At 39.5% G+C, this 20,692-nt stretch overlaps 1 protein-coding gene across 2 annotated transcripts in view; it reads right to left on the bottom strand.

The window, feature by feature from the left end:
* LOC102778455 (ankyrin repeat- and BTB/POZ domain-containing protein 3-A) overlaps nucleotides 1-18,238 on the bottom strand; it is a 249,547-nt gene extending 231,309 nt beyond the window's left edge. For both annotated transcript variants that reach the window (XM_006780877.3, XM_035908257.2), the window contains exon 1: nucleotides 16,982-18,238. In XM_006780877.3, the coding sequence (XP_006780940.1) occupies nucleotides 16,982-17,846 (865 nt within the window). In that variant the 5' untranslated portion in view covers nucleotides 17,847-18,238. The remainder of the gene's footprint in view (nucleotides 1-16,981) is intronic.
* Nucleotides 18,239-20,692: the final 2,454 nt, after the last annotated feature.

Here is a 20,692-nt window from a genome sequence, read left to right as displayed (position 1 = left end):
ATTGGTCTCTAGGCCTATATGACTGAGGCTTTAACTCCCCACTGGTCCTAAGAACCATATGTTCCTTTCTCTTGGATACAAGCAACAACCTTCGAGTCAGCCAAAGTATTTTAAAAAGCTATCATTTCAGTTTACTGTTTTTAGGAATGGCAACAGCTTTAAAACTTTTAAAATTTAAAGATAAAGAAAAAGGCAGATGTTATGACTTAACCCTGCTTTACCCTTAATAGATCAGGCAATCTATTAAGTTATGTCCACTAATTAAAGTGGGCTAAATCATACATGCATACGAACGAGGTCAACTGTGAATCAATGCTTCACAGCTGGTGTGCGGTTTTGCCTTTCCTGGATGATAATTAAAGATTAGCCTTATAGAGCATGGATAGTGCTTCATGAATAATCTACAACAACCAACAAACTACCAACTCCAGAACTGCAGCAGACACCTGGTTTTATCTAATAATGCATTTTCAAATGCATGAGAGAGATCACTCATTAAGATGTCTCCAGAGTTCCCTTAATCTTTGCATATTCAAAAGATCATCTTCATTTGTAGCAGCGGGAGCAGCATAAAGTAAAGGAGATGAATAAAAAGCCTAGGTAACCCCACTGCACACTAGCTGCCCAAAAGCAAACAGGGAAATTAATAACTTGCCAGTGAACTAGTGGAGCAAACCAGGCACGTTGTCCTCGGGGACTGATAGGCTTAAAAGGATGCAAACAATCACAACGATGGCTCAAAATTAATGAAAATGCATTTCTGTGTCCCCAGAAGTGTAAACAGGCAGCTCTGTGCTAATTCACCACATCAGCTTTATAAGCTGAGTGATGTGTTGCCTCCACCCAAATGATCAATAAAATCAACTTATGTGGCTTTACATTGACATTTGCTGGAAACAGAGGCACGCAACTAACACTTAATGTGATGTTAATATGATGTCTGCAGCGGTAGTAGACAACAAAGGCCATCGCATTTCCACAACACTGCTGCATGGTTTGGAAAATGATTAGCTACAATGCCGCAGATATGCGTCAGTGCCCAAATACAAACACAAAACAGACAAAGCGGGGAACAGAAGAGCTGAGAGAAGCAGATATGAATTAGTGCAAAGGGACTCAACATGCAATTATCAGATTAATCTGCTGGTTGAGTCACTGAAAATGACCTCACAACAGCTTTACCATTTATTAAAGTCCTCTGGTGAGGAAAACAGCAGCTATCTCACAGCAGATATGTCTCAAACTGTGTGTCTCGGTGGTGAAAAGATTATCTTTGGGTTTTAGACTGCTGCCAGTCAGACAATGAAGGCACTATGAATGCCTCAGCTTCGTCCCTAAGACTGAAGAACACTGTCCTTCACATTTTCTAGTGCGTTTTAATGCATACTCATATTGACTCAGCCTGACTCACACATTTAAGCCAATCTTTCACAGAGCCAAATGCAGGTCAGAAAGAGAGACGCTAGCAGCCCCCTGATGATGCATTCATGGGTGAGAACGGGCCAAAAACAAACTGTATTTTGATGACAGTACCAGGCTGCCTCTGGGACATTATGATGGATCATCGGTACTGATGAGATTGAGTATCTGTTTTCAGAGTGTGGGAAAAATCTGCTGCCGTGAAAGCCTGAGGATTATCTGCTCTGAATGTGTGGAAGCAGGAATGGTATCATGCAGCCACCTTGTGTAGGTGTGCATTAGCATAGGTGAATGAGTTCTTGGATGAATAAACTTGGCAGTGCAGGATATGCATGAATACCTGTCCATGCACTTAAGGAGGGCCGTGCTTGGTGTTTATAGCTGTCTGATGTATTAGGAGAGTTTCTTCCGGAGTGCCATTAACATTTTATGGATTACCTGTAACATTATGAGAATGCTTTGTGAAAATTTTTGCAGCTCTCAGAAATAGACCACAGATTTAAGTTACGCTTCGTTCACTGACACCCATGGAATACATAATATACTCTTATATTTCCATCTTTGTAAAGTCCAGTGTTAGCTTTTAAATTAACAATGCAAGTGTAGCACTGTCCATTCAAACAGGTGTTTATGCCTAAGCTCTGTGATTACATCTGTTTTCACCTCTGTGGGAACGTATTTAATGCTCTAAATGAAACTCATTCATTTACCTGGTAAGTTTGCAGCTCTTGTTCAGACATGCCAGCTGTCATTCCTATTTTTACACAGTTTGATAACATCGTGCGATTCTCTGCCTACGTTTACCTGAACTAAAAAGAAGAATGTGAATGTGCAGGGCTGTTAAATTTTCCCACTAGCGATATCAATGTCAGTTGAAATGTGTTTTTGATGTTTGTATATGATCATTCTGCTTTAAATGCCATTTACTTTAACATATTAAGCAATAGTGGAAAGCATTACAGCATTATTTCATTTTCATTCTCTGTTATCCCCATATTAAGTGGTCACGTATGAACTCTTTTTTCCAAGCTTCTCTTATTGTTTAACGCTTTCTAAGGGATTTCTTCTTTGTTTCTTTGAAATGACATAAGCTTAAATATACGATTCAGTTGTCACTCTACCTTTTTACAGCTTTTTATTACCACTATAGTGAGCCCTAAAGCTAAGCTTTTAAATACCGCTGGTATGTATTACTGTCTCCAGGTTCACTGTGTCCTGGAGAGTATTATTATTTTATAGCTTCAGTGATGAATTAATGTCAGGAAAACTACGATTTAGATATGGAGCTTAACCTCAGGATCATATTTCTTTGGTTTCAAGTAATAAAAGCTATGCAACAGCCTAATATCTACTAATCTCATGTTTATGGGGATACGTCGGGCAAAGTTGCAGTTTTGCTAATTCTTTGATATCTTCTTCATGCTTTATGATAAAACTTGTTGCTACTGGGCACGTGCTGTACTTCATTCACTGACTCATTTAGTGTGTATTGTTATAGAGAACAGTTTAACCATCATGTTATTTGCACGAAGAGATTGCCTGAGCTCTTGTTTACATTAGCCTAATAATTTAGCACCTCTGTAGCTAGCAATAGTACAACTAATCCAACTTTCCTTATCCCCCCATCTTCATAACAATTTAGTTTTAATTTTTATTTTTTGTTCTTGTGTTTTAGAAATATTAAAGCCAAAAATTGTTTTAAATATTTTCTAGATACCAACTAGCTGGTTAGCTAACTGCTAACATTTAAGTGCGTTAGCATTACACTTTATTGTTACCCTTTGAGTAACACTTCGCAAGATCCTTTTTAACATTTGGTAGAGCTTCAGTGGTTGTATTTGGGAACTGAAGAAAACTTTGGACCTTAGAGTTACTAGAGTTACCAAAGCTCAACACATTTACTTTATTTATTGGTTGTATTAACTATTTTCCAATATATTGATATCAACATTCAGACAAATGAAAATCAAAAAGTAAAGAGGAGACAGTCTATGCCAAATAGACTTTTAAATAACCAAATATTGGTATCAGTATTAGTCTTAAAGATCATATATGAGTGTGTCTCTAGAAGTTAATTACAGCAGAAATAGGCATCTAAAGAACAAGGATAACAGAGAGCTGATGTGAAAAGAAGGCAAAGGAAATTCTTGTTTCTTTCACTTGGGATCAAAAATATCCCCTATCCCTTTTTGTAGGCTCCACAGCTGCACCACAGAACCGTAAATGCCCTGCTGTATTAGTTAATGAGATATTCATTATGTAACTGAGAATCTAGTACAGGACAAAATATTTGTTTTACAGCTTTTACTAGAGTTTCAGTTTCATTAAAATGTATTCAAGGTTCAGAAATGAGCTAAAATATGCACGTAGCAGCTATCACTGTAGTGGCCAAATACTCCCACAGGTGCAGTAATACCAACAAGCGCATGACTGTGACTGTGTGTGTCCAGACACCTGTTTGCTTGTCAGTCTGCACGCCCGCAGTAAGTCGGTTATTGGCAGTAAAACAGGACTTGGTAAAGAGGGGCTGTGATGCAACCTGTCTACACCTCGCTGTGTCTCTACTTGTCTACCACGCTGGGCGAAAGAGCCATATGATGGCGCGAAACAGGTTCAACCAGACAGGTGGCATAGCGAAATCGAATAAATACATTTTTTTTCCCTATAACTACATTTATCTTTCCTTATTGTGCAATCGTGAGAGTTGCCACTGTGCACATGTTTTAAGAGATACTATGTCAACTGAGGTACTGAGCTTGGCAAGGAACTGAAATACGAGTGAGAACGATTATTAGGAAAAAGTGTTTCACACACACAAAAATTAATATTTCATCCGATCAATAGTTCAGTTTCTCTTGAAACTTCAAAACAAGCTTCATTCTAAAATATGCTTTAAGTGTCAGGGAACTGAATAGCTCTTGTTATTTTCATTTATTCTCACAGACTTCTGCAGGCAATTCATCTCATAATACACTCATTTCAGTCTTTATACACCATCCACTTGAATCAGATCAATAACCTAAACATAAACACCAAAATTAGCCATTTATGTCCTCTTGTGCTCCATGCAAACACTCAAGCACGGCACAGTGATTATTAACAGCCCTAAAGTGCTATCCAGCAACATTAGCGTTATCTCATGACATTTAAAACATAAAAAGTCATTCGTCACCGGCAGCTAATGCAGCCAGGTACATTTTTGAAGCGATTACAGGTGAGTAACCACATAATCAGCAGCAGCGGTGGCTGTTTCCCTATTCACCAACAGCTTTATATGAAAATTCTGATTCTTTGTAGTTCACACCAAACTCCTTTACAAAAATGTCAAATTTAGCCCCGTATCTTGATGTTGAGCTTTTTTAAAATTATTATTCTCTGACTTGAAAATGCAATAAATCAGTCTTCATCTAAAAAACAAAATAATAATACGGGTAATACAGGCCTCAGATGTCCAATTAAAGAAAAGCAGGGCTGGTGGGTCCAACAACCATGCAGTGACAGAGAGCTGAAGCTCCCCCCGTAGCTTTCCTTTTAATGTTTATCATTATAAAGGCATTTTATTATATTATGATCGTTAAAAAATGCTTTGTCAGCGGGGGAAGTGTCCCTGCCTACACAAGAGTGAGCAAAGCTGCAACATCTTCCATATGAGGACATTAGTTTCACTTTAAAATTTCAAGAATACTGTATAGTGGGAGTACACGTCAATGTCGCCGTTTTAAAGACGAGCAGTCACAGAGAAACAGCTTATGTAACTTAGGGCTTTAAAAACAAAACAAGGGTGTTTCTTTTCCCTATTATGGGCTGTGTGAGTTGGCGTTTGCACTTGTCAAGGCAGGATTTAGTTGTAGACTCAAAGAACAAAAGAAGAAGAAAGGATGGTTGATATGTTAGAGCGTGGGTCTTCAATCACCAGAGGTATTCCCCTACACTCCATTCCCCAAACATCCTTGTATCCCCTACAACTGGCCTGGTTTGTGTCACTGTGGTAAGCAGATGGTTCTCCCCAGAGTAAGGAGCCTAATTTCCCATCGCCACCTGGGAACAGCCAGAAAGCGATGTGGCGCTCGCCCCTCATTAATTGAGCACTGTAATGGCACGACTGTCCTGTCGCTACACGCTGAGACCCTGTGGCTCGGGGAACAGGAGGCTGCGGATGGACACGCACCATGGGCGGGAAGCTCGATTTGTCTGTGTCCATTTTAGTGGTCAGAGCTTCACTCTGCCCTTGCCCTTCTTTTCTTGTTTCCACTAATATATTTAAAGCTCATAAATATTGATAAAATGCCAAATAAAGGAAGGCAATGGACACATTTAAGTCAGCTTCACAAAAACAAACAAAAAACTTGACTCCACTGACTTGACTTTATTTTCACATTAGCCTACTAAAATATGCATAAATAGGATACACAAATAAGACTGGATAATCTGACACGTGATAGTTTTTAAGGACCTTTTAATGGGACTTTTATAGACTGGACTAGAGCATACAAAAATTATTTTGTATGTATGCATGTAAATGACCAGGAAATGGCTCCCTATAAGCATTATTATACATCACATCAGAAAAATCTCAGATTCTGAATTACTTTTATTGGATTTAACTACAGTTCTATTGGATTTTACAAGTTGAATATATTTTGTTAATAAAATATCTCCATAGTCTGATTTCACTGGGGAAAAAAATACTAAAAAGTGAAACCAAGTACGGTAAAGCAAATTAGGTATCTTCAACAGCTTCATATTCCCCCTTATACTTCTCCTTATACTAGCAGCACCATCTGCAGCACATGTAGCAGAGTGACATCACAGCTACATATGAATATGCTGAACTGGAACTGGAAGTTCTCTGCTGTCTGTCTATAGTTGCTTGAGGTCAAATAGTATTGACCGGTCATGTATGAGCAGACTGTGACCAGTTTCAGGTAAACAGCCCTTATGCAGAAGAAAACAATCAGCTATTGTCTGACAACAGTTTAGCTCTGTTACTTTGTTTGCATTCATAAACTATGACTGTCTTATGGAACAAGAGGACTTGGACCGGATATTCAGTATGCATTATCTGATATCCAGATATTCTGGCTACATCCCAAACTCCAAAATATTGGCTTTTGAACCGAGAGGCTAAGTAATCAAACTTTGAGATGGATTTGAAGATTGCAACTCAGCCAGCATCGGGGGTTTTACAGTGAGATGTAATCTAGTTTATGACAGACATTGCTGTAATGTCCATAAACAGTGACACCACTGTTTTGAATTTTCAAACCAGCTCTAACATACTGCTTATACATTTAAAAAGAATATAAACCGCTGTACGTAATGCAGTTTTTTAGTCCCTTAAAATCAGTATCAGTCCACAAAAACAGTACTGGTCGGGACATAATTTGATGCACAGTGTTTTTGTGTGTATAGAGTTTCTTATTATTGCTTTAGAGATGAATTTTGTCACACCAACGAGGTATTTAAGGACGAGCGGAACCAGTAAAACTCATATTTAAAAAATAAATAAACAAATAAACATTGTTGTTGACCACTAATGTAGAAAAGTCTTTTCAATATAACACTATACCATTTAATTTCATCACACTGCTGGCATTGCTGCTTTCTGTCTGTAAGCCTGAAGATAAGACTCAGACTGTATATTTAGCAGCTTCTTGGTACATAACTTACAAGTATTACACAAGCATTATACAATTTCACACAGGCACACAAATTATGTGCTCTTAGTAAGCGTGTGCATAAAACTGTGTGAAGGAGGATCCGCTACCACTGACCAGCAGCTGACAGACATAATCTTTGAATTTTTTTTTTATTAGATGAAATCATCCATCTGGTAGAAAGGCTAACTCCTAATCTCTTTTCTGATCCTTTAAAACCAGCTTATTGAATCTCATCCATGCATGAAATACAGGTAAACAAAGGTGAACAAAGATCTAATTGCGCCTTTAGCTGGACATGTTTTCATCAATGTGAAGTTTGCATCTTGCTTAAATGTGGGCAAGCGTGAAAAGCAACGAGAAAAAACCCGTCTTGGTGATTCTCAGAGAGCCTTTAATCACTCCTGCTACCACATGAGGGACAGACAAGTGAAAGCCAAGTCATCATGTTATAGTTTGTTGTAATCTAAGCTCATCAGGGGCTGCTGGGAAACATCGGCTTACTCAGTTTTCACATTGAATAAAAATGTGACCGGCCACCATCCAGCCCTACAGGACGCTTTTAAAAACGAGGGTACAAACATGCTGAGGTCAACTGAAGACATTCAGAACAACCACAAGCAAAAACATAAAATACTTTGTAGATGGGTTAAAGGAGAAACACATAAAAGACTTCCTGTTTGTGAAAGGTTCTCATAAAATGTACAGGAAACCAGATCTACTGGAGAGAAGTGTAAGCGTACAGTGGATGGGGAAGATGGCTCAGAAAGAGAGGCTAATACTTTTCTTTCCTAAATTAGATTTTTTTTTTTTTAAAGAACATCATTTGATCTATTAATCTACCACAATTTAGGTTCTACTTTTATGAAAGCTCATTCAATAAATTCAATAAATTCCAGGGCTAATGTCTTTTTGAACAAAAAAACTGAGAATGATAGTTACGCCCCACAAACAAAGACTAGCTGAGGTGTGACATTTTGACTTTGCCTCTCTGTGTGGGCTTTGTTGATAAGTTTGTTGACAAGATTTGTGGGCTATACAGCACTATGGCTTCCTTTATAAGTCAGTCAGCCATTGCCATGGGAAACACCCACCCCACGCCTTGAAGCTTAGAAGCTGTCTTCACAAATATGTCCCCTAAAAGTAAAGACATAAATTTCACTCAAGCTCTGGAGCGGGATATAAGCATACCCTGCAGAGAGCTTCAGAACAACCACACAAGGGGAGATTGTGTGTTAGTTTCTGATTTAAATATATTTTTCTTCACACTTGAACAAGTTAAACTCCAGGAGTATGCAGTAATTGTGTGAAATAAACCCAGAGGGAGGAAAATGGGCACGGGGGAGATGTTGTGATTGATGCCTGCTGCTTTTACAAACAACTTACATGGTGCTGGAACAATAAAAGTCATCTGACCAATAACATTAGTCCTGAATGACTACACAAACCAACCATTAATATATTGCGGAACCTATTGTTATTCCATCCTACATTGCACAATTGTTTTCAGACAGCTGATTAAAGAAACAACTCAAGAGTGCATTCACACAGCTCTTTTCTTTTCTCTCTTACCAAAACTTTTGATGTGTGACTACATAAAGTTGCAAAATGTTTTGTCCATGTGTAGAAAATCCCCTGGACAGCACTGGAAAAATAATCCCAAGTGATACTGCTTGCACAACAAGTAATCGAGAAATTCCCCAAAAGACAAAAACAATCTCTGAGTCAATATATGTCGCGGGGTGTGTGTGTGTTAGACTAACATCCTCATTCCCTGTCCAGGAATGACATCAGTGTTAACAGAAAACCAACCATTTCACAACTGGTCAGACTCATGCAAAAAAGGTCTGACTTTCAAAATCGGACACTTGCTTAAGTCCTGTTTCCTGCTCATGGAACAATGAGCAATGAACAGTGATATTTATTGGATTAAAAACTAAAATAATAGCACTTTTTACTAAAGAATTTCTAAATATGGGAAGCGCCAAGCCCCTTAAAATTGTTTGTGCTCAAGGTGTGATCAAAAATGTGCAGACAACAACCACAGACTTGGTGTGATAACGGAAACCTGAAGAGTCGACACAGGGGAGAAAACATTACATACAGCTGTAGCTATATAGAGAAGATATGAAGTGGTTCTAACCACAAATGCAAATGTGCAGAACTGATTTAGAATACACAGCATTGCTGATGACATGAGTCAACAAAAGAGCAGTTCCCGTGTTTGAGTTTTATATCGATTTATTTTCACTTCTGCTGCACATAATGCTTTTGTTCTGTGTTCTACCAAAGAAATAGCCTTAATTAATGAATGAGAGACTGATTTCAAATCTGGTTGCGACATAAAATGTTGCATGGCTTATTTGTGGCTTTTGAATTATTACAATGCAGTTAATCAATCAATCCTGGCACTTCATTCACACTTAAGGTGTGGTTATGGCTAACGTTAAACAACTCAGCTCCCTCCCACCAGTCACCTCACTTCCTAACAAGGAACAATTGTCCAACGTGGACACAATTCTTAATGCATAATTATGTTTTTCTTTACTAGAATAATAACTCCCATCTGTCTGTGAGTTTCTTGTCAGTCCCAGTCTTCCCATACAATCAAGATCTGAACAAACAAAATTGGCATACAGGTGCATCTTATCTATAGATAAAAATCCTGAAGAGGCCAAACAACACTGTAGCATGAGCATGTACCAGTATTCTAAATGTCTCTGATAGTAGAGAGAGTTCTTTTTTAAGTTCTAGAAAATATACTAAATAGAGATTACTGTTGTACAATGTGAATCAACCTTAACCAAGTGACCTCAGATGACATGAAGGTGAACGATTTCCAGTGCAGCAGAAGTGAGAAAAACAAAGAGCTGCCGTGTTGAATTAAAAGCGAAAGGCCTGGCAAAACACCAGGATTCCTGAGAAAACCTGTTTCCTCTTCTGTAATGTGGGAGTACTGATGATTTTACTATTGTCGTTTGTGTCTCTAGACCCCATTATTGAGTTAAATATTCCTGTGTCGATCTGCTGCTCCCCATTAAAATCTCAGGTTTGAGTTTTAACAAACTCCTGTATTTGTGGATGGATTGATTTAGATGGAAACATCTCAACGTGCAAGCCGAGGTGAGCATCTTACAGGCGTGTCTGTACATGTCTATGCGCGGCAGTGTGCATGACTTCACGTACATCTGCAGCATGGAGGCAGTAATCCATGGATCTTTGCTCCACATTAAACAGTAATCTAAGTTAATATATGATAACACAGCGTGACTATAAGTTGAGCCATTAACCACTTTGCTACACTGGAAAACAGATGGTACCACTTAATGCTGAACTACCTAATCAACTCAGTTTGATTTGTTGTTGGACATGAGAGTCACTCACGCTTTTTGGGTATCAAGTTTTTGATTATATATCTAGATACCTTATTTATTTACTTACATACTAAGAATATTGGTTATGTTAGATATTTTTATTATAATACCTGTTTTTACCTTTACTGGTACAAACATATTTTTTTATTCAAACAGTGAGGAGAGTCTGAGAATATGGAAGTATCTACTGGATTTCATCAAGGCCCCGCATGTGTTAAAATATAGCTAATGCTAATGGGTATTAGCTAGTGCTCATTTATGATCATTTTTTATGATAAATTCACCGGCAGTATTTGCTCTATGCTGCTAATACTGCTTGTGAAAGAGCTAATCAGCACTAATACCTTAGCGGCTCACTAGCTAACACCTTAGTGAGCCGCTAAGCTGTTAGCTTAGTTTAAGTGGTACCAGCTAACACTGGTGCAGCTATTTAGCTGGTACCAGGCATCCACCATCATATGATTACCAGGTTAATGGACAGATGTTCTAGTAATAAATATAACTGAAAACCAAGATGTAGTTCAAAAAATATACTGAGACAAAAAAGAAATGTTCATTAAGTAGTTTTGTATTTAACATGTGGCTCTCAAATTCATATTTAAAACAATGTACGTGTATAATATCCAGTCAATTCCTAGTGGCTTTATAGTCACTCTTTGGTTTAACTGTTTTGATATAAGCCTCAGAAATGAGTTTGGTTTTCTGATTTATAGCTTACATTCATAAAAAAAATAAAAGTGAAACTAATACAAAAAAAGAAGAGAGAAAAATCTGGCTTTAAACTTAGGGAGTCCTTCCTCATTTCCAATAACTGTCAGTAAACTACACTTTTGCCCAAGCCACAGGCTTAACCCAACACAACGGTCATGACCACGATATGGCTCATTAAAAATGGATGCTTGGTCAGGACTCTTTGCTGTTATATTTGAATGTGCTGGGTATCCTTAAGTAGCAGTCTTCCTTGTGCGGGGTTAATGCTGCGAATGCTGTTGTCATATATTCATATAAACCATAATCTTTTGAAATTTAACTGAATAGTTCTGGTGTACGTATTAGTGTGTTATTAGGTGTTTTCTGACTGTTTAAAGGCTAAAATATCCCAAGACTAGCAATTCACGTGATGCCATGCCTTTGAACAATCTTTTTAATAGAAATCATATTTTAAATTAACATCTGTAATTTAATTGACATCTATGGATGTAAAAGAAATGTCTGCAATAAAATCAGTATAAACTATAGTTAACCAAAGTAGCTTACCTAACAACAAGGACAAGTGATGAAACAAGTTGCTTTGTTTCATAAAAATCCAAGGCAAAGAAAGTCCACAGGTCTGAATTTCTAGGAGCCGTTTTATCTCGGCCACACAGACTGATTGGATCAAACATGCCGACGCAGGCCTACGAGTAACGGGTATTAAAAATGAATGGGAGGAATTACCATCTTTGTTCTCTCCAGCTCCCTGGTGTTTCCCGTTACTAATTCCTAATCTTAATGACTACCAGATAAGCACAAGTGTTAATTAAAGAGAGCTGCATGGTAATTATATCTCTAAGGGACCTGCGCCAATGCCCCCTCAGCAACAGCTCCTGCAGCTGACACTCCAGCCTGGTTTCTCCTCCTGCACTTGACTCCTTCACAGCATTAAGCATTCACTACTCCCACACTCCTCTTATTATCTCATCGTGACCCAGTGCATTCACCTACTTCCTGAAAATGGAAGGGGATCCACGCTCCAATGACACAGAGCAAGTAATAAAACCACAACAATTTCAGGCTGGTCTCAGCTGACTTATACGTGTGGAATCCCTATCAGAATATTTACCTAGAAGCACATGAAATTAAAGTTAATATTTTATAAGCCAGTAACATGGAGGGAAATGGATGCTGTTCATAAAATATATCTTGGCCTGGAAAACAACTTCACATAACTTCACAATCACTGATCATTGCTGAAACGTGGGTGGAGGGTTGTGGGTGCAGCCCTTGGCTTTATGAAATTACCATGACATCAAACTCCATCACAACCAGCATGCCTTGCCGGGTGCTCACATCATATCTCCATCAGAACTATGGCAATCTGTCGGCTCATCTGCGAGTATCCCCCCTCCCAAAGGAGGGGAAGGACGGGCAGAAAATAATAACAGAATGGACAACAAAAGGCTTTGCCAAAATCATGTGGTTATGAGTCGAGCTTATTAAAAACCACAGTGGAAAGCAAATATGCAAACACTGAGCCCGCTTCCCCCCACCATGAGAAAATGAAATAAAATAAAATATGGTGTGAAAGACAGAGCGGGAAGAAGGAGGGAAACCATCACCATGCTGCTAATTTAATAAACAGACTATAGCAGGCTATGCAATACCATTATGTTGTGTCATCTGTCCTGCGGAGGTTGGATTGGTTCCTTGGGGAAGGTCACGGCGAATGACAGACATAATCAGATACAATCAAGTCATTCAGGATGCCAAATTTAAACATCACGCAGGCGGGTCGGGAAGCTGATGACCACGCTGCTTGTTTCTGACGTCACATGTCATCAGGTAACAAGACAACATCGAGAAACATTTTAGATTTGATGTTTGTGCAATACCTCTTTATGTGTTGAAATATACATATATGTGATACACAATGATGTAGGATTAAGTGCAACACACATCAAATGCATCACTTCAGTTGGCATCTGTAAGGTACAGAAGGCATAGAAAAGGTGCAGAAATTGGATGTTAATCTTATAAAACTGCTTTCCTGTAAGGTAAACCCATGTTAGTGCAGGGAAATAGGACAGTTGCTTCTCCATGAAACCTGATGCACCAGGCTTACATAGAAAGCAATGAAGGAAGTGCCCTTATAGGCTTTCAAATTTTACTAGTCATGTACACAGTTACACACAGTTATACTTCAAATTTCAGTCATCCTTCCAAAATGCACAAGCTATGACACTTTATGCACTATAATCAACTCTAAATATTTAAGTGCTGGCAATATTTGGACCCCACATGAGTGTAGTAGTTAAGGTAAGAGCTAAAGTGGCAATAATTGATATTTTGCAAATCTCATGCGAAAGTGGGAGCTTGTTGTAAAGAATTAGGAGAGATTTACCTGAATCTGCAGCTTTGAACAAGTTTAAGATCACTGTTTTGGTTTTCTGTTGACTACTCACTACTTTGGTTTGAGACTACAATCTTCCAGAAAACTACCCGACATGTGGTTTAGTTATAGCGTAGTTCAGTTTAGAGTTAACGCACCTGAAAATAAGACAACACTTAGCTCTGTATCAAGTTGTTTTAGTGCCTCACGCTAATCATTTTGGTTTTTAGGTGAACCAAGCTGAGAGAAAATAAAGGTAAGCGGCAAGTGAAAGCAAAACCCAACCCCAGAGAATGCAGTCTTGTCTGGGGCCACTTTTGAGTTTCTCCCTTTCGAAACCCTTATATAGACTTTGTGGGTCCTTAATAGTGGAAAAGCAGAAATACAGCTTAACGTTGGTTAGACTAGAAGTAGGAAGAGCTGTATTCTTAAAATCCCCCTTGTACAAAAGAGCAGATAAAGCAGTTATTAACTAGCTACTCAACACAGTAGACCATTTCCTATAAAGTCACATATTTTCCTCAGGAGTTGGTAGGCTATAACCAAAAACAGAGGTACGAGAGAGTGCTAAATTAAATTAATTTAATTCTTAAATTAGAATAAACACGTGGTTGTTCCCTGATGGCCCAAACTTGGGAAACCAATTGAAATAAAACAAATTACACAGATATAGATTAGACTTGAGAGGGCTAACAGGCTGGACAAAAACACACCTCAAAATGTACCACTCTTTAACCGCTGAATGTAAAGTAGCACATCAGGAATCATTCGTGACTCGTTTCATTTTGGAAATGAATCATTCATAAAGACACTGACAAATTTCAGTTGGCGATGCCCTAATTTATTTATTTATTTATTTTCCATCTCCACCTACTCCTCCACCCATAACAGTTGGGTACATAAGGTGTGACTCGTTTCAGAATTACTGTTGGTTAGGCTATCAGCGTGGAAAGTCATCAAGTTAAATTAAAGCTCTTATAAGCTCAAACATTCCCAAACCTTTCACACTGCCTGTTTTACCAGCAAATATTCTGGAAATATCCAGAATTTTCAGCAGGTTGAGCAGCTGCAAGCACCTCTGGAAATAAATGAGGTGAAGAAAAGCTTCCGTTATGCTCTACTCATTAGTCAGAGCAGAGAGGCTGTCACGTATGGTCAGTGGGAGTGTAGAGCAATGTGGGTTTAATCATTAGGCACTGCGGTGCTTTTGTTCCTTAGGTGAAATTTTTAGACAAAAAGATCATGTTTGTCACAAGAAGGCCTCCCCTGCTCTCTCCATTTACTATATCCAGTCTCACTGCTATCAGCAAAACTACCAAGAAGAAGCCATCACAGACACCTCAGTGATTATTAGATTAATATCTGTGGTTAATTATTTGGCCGCAGGTCTGATGACTCAGTTTTAAATAATTCTCGAAGTGCAGCCTTTGTTGGCATAAAATCAAAGTAATACATTTGTCTTCTTCATCTTTGAAATGCATTAATAACACTGTTGGGTCGGGGAAGGGAAAACAGTACTTTTTAAATCTACGCATTTTTGCCTTGATAACTGTATTAAAATGACATCACGCTGTTTTGTGTGACTCCAAATAATATCTTCCTCTGCACCACCAGAAAATCATGCACTGCACGGAGGAGGTGGAGCAGAGGGAGATGCATGCCTGGCTCAACATCCAATCTACACAGAATTCATGTTTTTACAAATTCAAGACAAAGCAGTTGTGTAAAAAAAAATAAAAATGATGAAAAACAACGATGTAAAAAGAGGATGAATGACTCAGTTAAGCTCACCCTGATCTAACAAACAGCCAGAAAATGAAACTGGGACTATTCTTAATCACGGGATTTGCTGTTTTTCAGTGTTTGGTATCACTGCAGATTAAAGAAAAATGTGCATGCTTCAACGTTGAGCTTTTTAAAAATGTGATAAGCATTTTCTTACAACTTCTTTAAAATGTTATTTTAGTTAGGACTATTAGCCAAAAGAAAGTAATTATTTTTTAAACTGCATTAACCAATACCTAGAACCTCCCCACTAATCAATGAACACACCTGGGAGATAATAGGGCAAGTCAGAGACAACTGGTGTAGAGGTGGATGCCAAGCGGCTTGCAGATTCAATAGCAACAGTACTTTTTTGGAATTGATCTGTTTTAATATGAAGATTGACAGATCACTATGAGGGTCTTATTTTACATGCATATCTTATTTTAAGTTACTACACTGCACATGAGGACTTGGGGGACAGAAAAGACTCCCATCTTTAAAGAAAAGAACTGCATCCATGACATTCAATTTCAGATCATTTCCCTTCACTGAAGAATCTGTGAGAGCGATCTCATATCCATTTTTCTTCAGATTGCTTCTGGAATAATCTTCTCTGGTCTCATTACGGAGGAATCATTCAGAAAGATAGATCACACATGTGCAAGAAAAAAATCTTCTCTTAGCTAACCCATCCATCTCTTCTTTTGAACCCATGTCTTGAGAAAACAATCGTGCTGCAGCAACTAGCCAAAGTGTTGCAATATGATTCTTTGGCCAGTATTACACAGCCCAGTTTGGCTCTCAGTTGGAGAACAGCATTTCAACTCCCTTCTGCTTTCAGCCAACTCATTCAGGGCATTGAAAACAAGAGGGCCAGCCCACACTGACAGCTTACACCTTCTGGAGTGAGACTGTAGCATTATCAACAAGGCCAGCACACAATATAAACACAAAGCCTGCTTGCGCAAAAAAATCCTGACGCACACACATCATGATACATAAATGCATTTCCTATAGTCTATCAAAAACACTCATTAACATCTGTGCTGCTAATGACAGTCTGAGAGCACAATAGCTTCAAAGAAGTAGAGGTTTGAGCTTGTTTGATCTTTTTCACCATAAATACCTAGTCTAGTCTGGCTGTTGCTCTGAGGCTGCAACAACCAAGATACTGTTTCAGAGGTTGGCCTTGAGGTCTAAGCTGAGGGTAATAAATATTCAAAAACTGCCAAGCCCTTTTGTTTGGGTATAGAATTACACTAGCAATATAAGCAGTGGTTATTCCCCAGCATAATAACACAGTTTACAGTCATATTGCTTTTCTTAAGAGGGTACACTAAGCAGATTGGAAAAAAATAAAATCAAATATGTTGTTATCCTCCAAACAAATGAGCAGAACTTGAGATGAAGATAGCTTTTGAAAAGAAAATTATTTTCTATATCAGGCCTCATCCCAGTTGAGTCACAGTTATGGCTTATTTAAAGAGGCAGCCACTTGTTTCTAGACAGTTCCTGAAGCACGTGGATTTCCATTTTGGAAACAAGTTGTTTTAGGGAGGAAAATGATTTTATTGATTTAGGTGATAAAAAAAAAAAAAAAAAAAGCCCTCTGCACACACCACCAAATGTACGCCAATCACGTTTCAAACAGTTAACCACTCACTGACAGGGCTTACCACTTGAATTCTTGCCACATATGAGGTGCTGGTAGGGCTGCAGCAGACCCCAGATCTCCGAGTCGTTGCAGATGGCTTGCTCCATTGACTCCAGCGTAAACTTGGGGATCCCGTTGTCCCTCTCCACGAGCGCGCTGCGCAGGACGCGGGTGAAAACCTCTCTGAACAGACTCTCCATGCAGGCGGTGAGGTATATGGCAGCGTGCTCGTGGATCCTTAGGGCCACCCGACTATCCACCATCCACCTGAAGAACTTCCCCACGGAGAAGACCAGCCCGCAGCGCGCGGACTTGCCTCGGCTGAACTTGTCCCCGGTGCTCATGTTGTAGAGGGACAAGGCGCTCAGAGCCGCCGTGATGCAGTTGACGGAGATGGTCCACGAGAGCACTACCTTGATGGCGCTTTGGATCTCGTGCTTGGTGCACTTGGCGTAGCGCAAGCTGAGTCGCTGCGCCTCCCGGGCCACCCTTACCAGCGCGCGGCTAATGAGAGTCGACAGTCGCGCCAGGACCTCCGGTGGCGGGTTGCCCACCATCAGCTCCTCGTCTTTCCTCAGCGCGCCCTCCACCTCGCCCAGGGTCCATGGCACCTCCTCCAGCTCGGGCAGCTTGGCGCAGTGACCCGAGCACTCCAGTATCTCCGTGTCCTCCGCCAGGACGGTGTTGACTGTGTCCAAACTGTTGTGTCTGCTGTGCATGGATTCCGTCAGATGCCAGCAGTTTCCCCCATGCGAGATGGACTGATGCGTGTCGGAGCAGCACAGCGACACGCTGGACGACCTGACCGAGTCCGCGGCTCCACCATAACCAGAATCAAGCGTTAAATCCTCCAGCGTCCTCACGACTGTCTTACCCTTGCCTGCCATAACTGCACCGCATACTGTTGGGTATGCTTGGTCTCCCAGTTAAATGCCACAAACTCGTTTCAGCGCGTTTCTCCGCCGCAATCTCCCGATTTAAGCGTATTCCCCAGAATGAAGAGTGGAACGACACCAACGAGCATCTACTTTTCTCCTCCTCTGCGCGTCTTGCTGTCACCGATATCCTCTCCTCCTGTCCACAACTTCATAACCCGAGAGCGCACAAACCCTCCGCGCTCACTGCAACAAGCGCAGCGCAGGCAGGACTCCGATGGAGAGGAGGAGCATGAGAGCGGCGGGCTGGAACGAGCCAATCCGCGTATCCATCAGTTGTTACTGACAGAGAGGAGCTACCTGCTGCTTTTCAGCAGAATCTACCTGGAGCTGGTGAAACACAACAGTTCAGTGGAAAACACACTAATGCGGGCTGCTGTGCCAGCCAATCTGCTGTTTGTAGTGGCGTTGCTGCAGTGTCATGTCACGACAGTGCCAGGATGAGAGGAAGGTTCCCACTGAGAGAACACATGGCGCAAATGGTAAAATAGACAAATTCCGTGTTAAAATAACGCAGGGACACGAAAATAATTTAATTCTACCGCATAAAACAAAAAAAATGTTGAATTAAGCATAAAGAAGACGCTGGCTGCTACCTTGCCAGCATTAAGCTGTTATTTTAAAGTGTACATACTGTTATCTAAAATAGCAGTTTCTTTCTGTGCCCTATGAAAAAGAAGCTTTTCTGTGTAATACTACTAGCTGCTTCGTTGCAGTGATGCTATATTTTATTCTTCCTGCTGTCATCTGTAGATGAATTTCACAGCTTTAAAATGTATTAAAGTTTTGTACAGTAGCTGTATAAACACACAATTCCTCATGTGAACGGTTCACTGATGTACCATGAATTCAGTCTCTTGTGCGTGTATGTGCTTTAATGTATGCAAATGTATCAGCTTTTCTGCATTTCCTTTAGTCTGTTCACTGACTGATGTATTTGACCTTTCTAAAGCTTCTCTGGACATGATTAATCACTACATGAGTTTGCTTGCTAAATCTCACCATGAAAATCCATTCATTCATCATTCCGCTGGCCAAAGAAAAGGCAGGATGCAATTGTAAAATCATAGCAACACCTATAAATAATAATAGGCATCAGTTTTCACTTGTATTCACGAATAACAGTGCAATTTTGTAAAATAAAACTAAATTGGTGTTCCATTTTTTCTTTATAGTTAAGTACAGGTCAGGCTAGTGTTCTTATTATGATTGCACTTTTTTTTTTTTTTGCTGTAACTAAATGGAACATTTTAAAGTAAGACTTTAAAAACGGTATTATTAGGTGTTTAATGAAATCTTTCTTATTCTGTTCAGCTAATAAAGATAATATTAACCCACTTTCCTGAAATTTTCTGAGAACCTGGATATAATGTTGCATTTCTAACATTAGACTTCTGCTGTGCTTGTTTTCCACCCCTAATGTTGATTTTTAAGTATGACGTGAAGCGTCTGCAGCAGAAGTAACTTTCTTAAGGTGCACCACAATCTTTAATGTCTGATCCTTATAAATATTTCACTCTCCAGAGAACATTGCTCTGAGCTTTTTCCAGATCAGAAGTCTTTCCGCGCCTCTGTGTCAAGGTTTAGCAGCACTTGGAAGATTTTGTTGTTGAACCGTTTATTCTCCATGATACAATATTTTTGTCCAGCCATGAAAACAAAGCGTGAATGTGCTGAATTCTGATTACTTGCTGAGAGGAACAGTTGGTGGAATGATGATTCATCCATTCTGTTGGGGTTTCTCCTTGTACGTCTGAGTTGGACCAACCATCTGTCCACACTGCCTGCCACGCCAGAGGCCCTTTCAGATTTTCTTAGCATGACATCACATTGCATGCCTGAACTGACAAACCTACACTCGACTTTTTTAAGAGGGTCTAAAGAGGATGTGACTCCCACTGCTGCAAAAGTGATTGACGTGGTAAAAGTGTAAAACAAAACATGCCTGTATCTTCCTCTCATTGTTTGGCTGACACACAATAAACAATAAGATTACCACACTGCATTATGTAGGTTTTATACCAAAGCAATGGAGTTTATTTATGTCCCAAGCCTCCAAAGAGGCACGCTGGGCCCCCTAATAGTATTTATTACAGATAATGACCAATGTAGGAAGACTTTTATTGACTGAATATAGCGTTATCTAAGCAAAAAAGAAAGGTTTCTGATGCTAGTGATGAAACGGAGCCCCAATAAAGAAAATGAAAAGGATGATAATGCATTTTGCATGAAGAACGCTTCATAAAGAGTTCTTCTGTAAGCAGATGCCACCATTAGCACACCTCATCCTCCAGCAGTCTGCCACGACCTCTTGATGCAATGCAGCATATCTTGCTGACTAACTCAGGTGAGAGTGGTGGAGGTGGGCAGCTGTCAGCTGCATCTCTTACATGCACTGTGGCGCTCCGAAGCTTGTCCTCACTTATTAAGCCTTGGTTGCCTGGTAACAGAAAAATTATCATGATTTTCCCGGCATGATGATAGATTGTTAGTATTTTTTGCAAGCTGAATGAGTGGATCATATAAACATGTTTCCTTAGTCATGAGGTACAGTCACTTTTTTTTAAAATGGTAATTTATTCAGTAATGTGTTCTTAGATTTACCTTAGTTTGAAGTGCTTTGTGTAATTATATGTAGAGTATATTGCTGTATACTGTGTTATGTCTCTATATTAGAAAACTATTAAAAACACTATGTCTGAGACCAAGTTTTAAAAAAGGGGGACTAAAGAGTTGCTGGCATTTTAAAAACAAGCTACAACTGTATATGGGTTTATGATAGACATATATAGTTAAAC

This window comes from Neolamprologus brichardi, chromosome 17 (assembly GCF_056152115.1).
Source record: "Neolamprologus brichardi isolate AB-2024 chromosome 17, ASM5615211v1, whole genome shotgun sequence".
NCBI lineage: Eukaryota > Metazoa > Chordata > Actinopteri > Cichliformes > Cichlidae > Neolamprologus > Neolamprologus brichardi.
The sequence above is the reverse complement of the archived record's forward strand: the minus strand, read 5'-3'. Positions and strand labels throughout refer to the sequence as shown.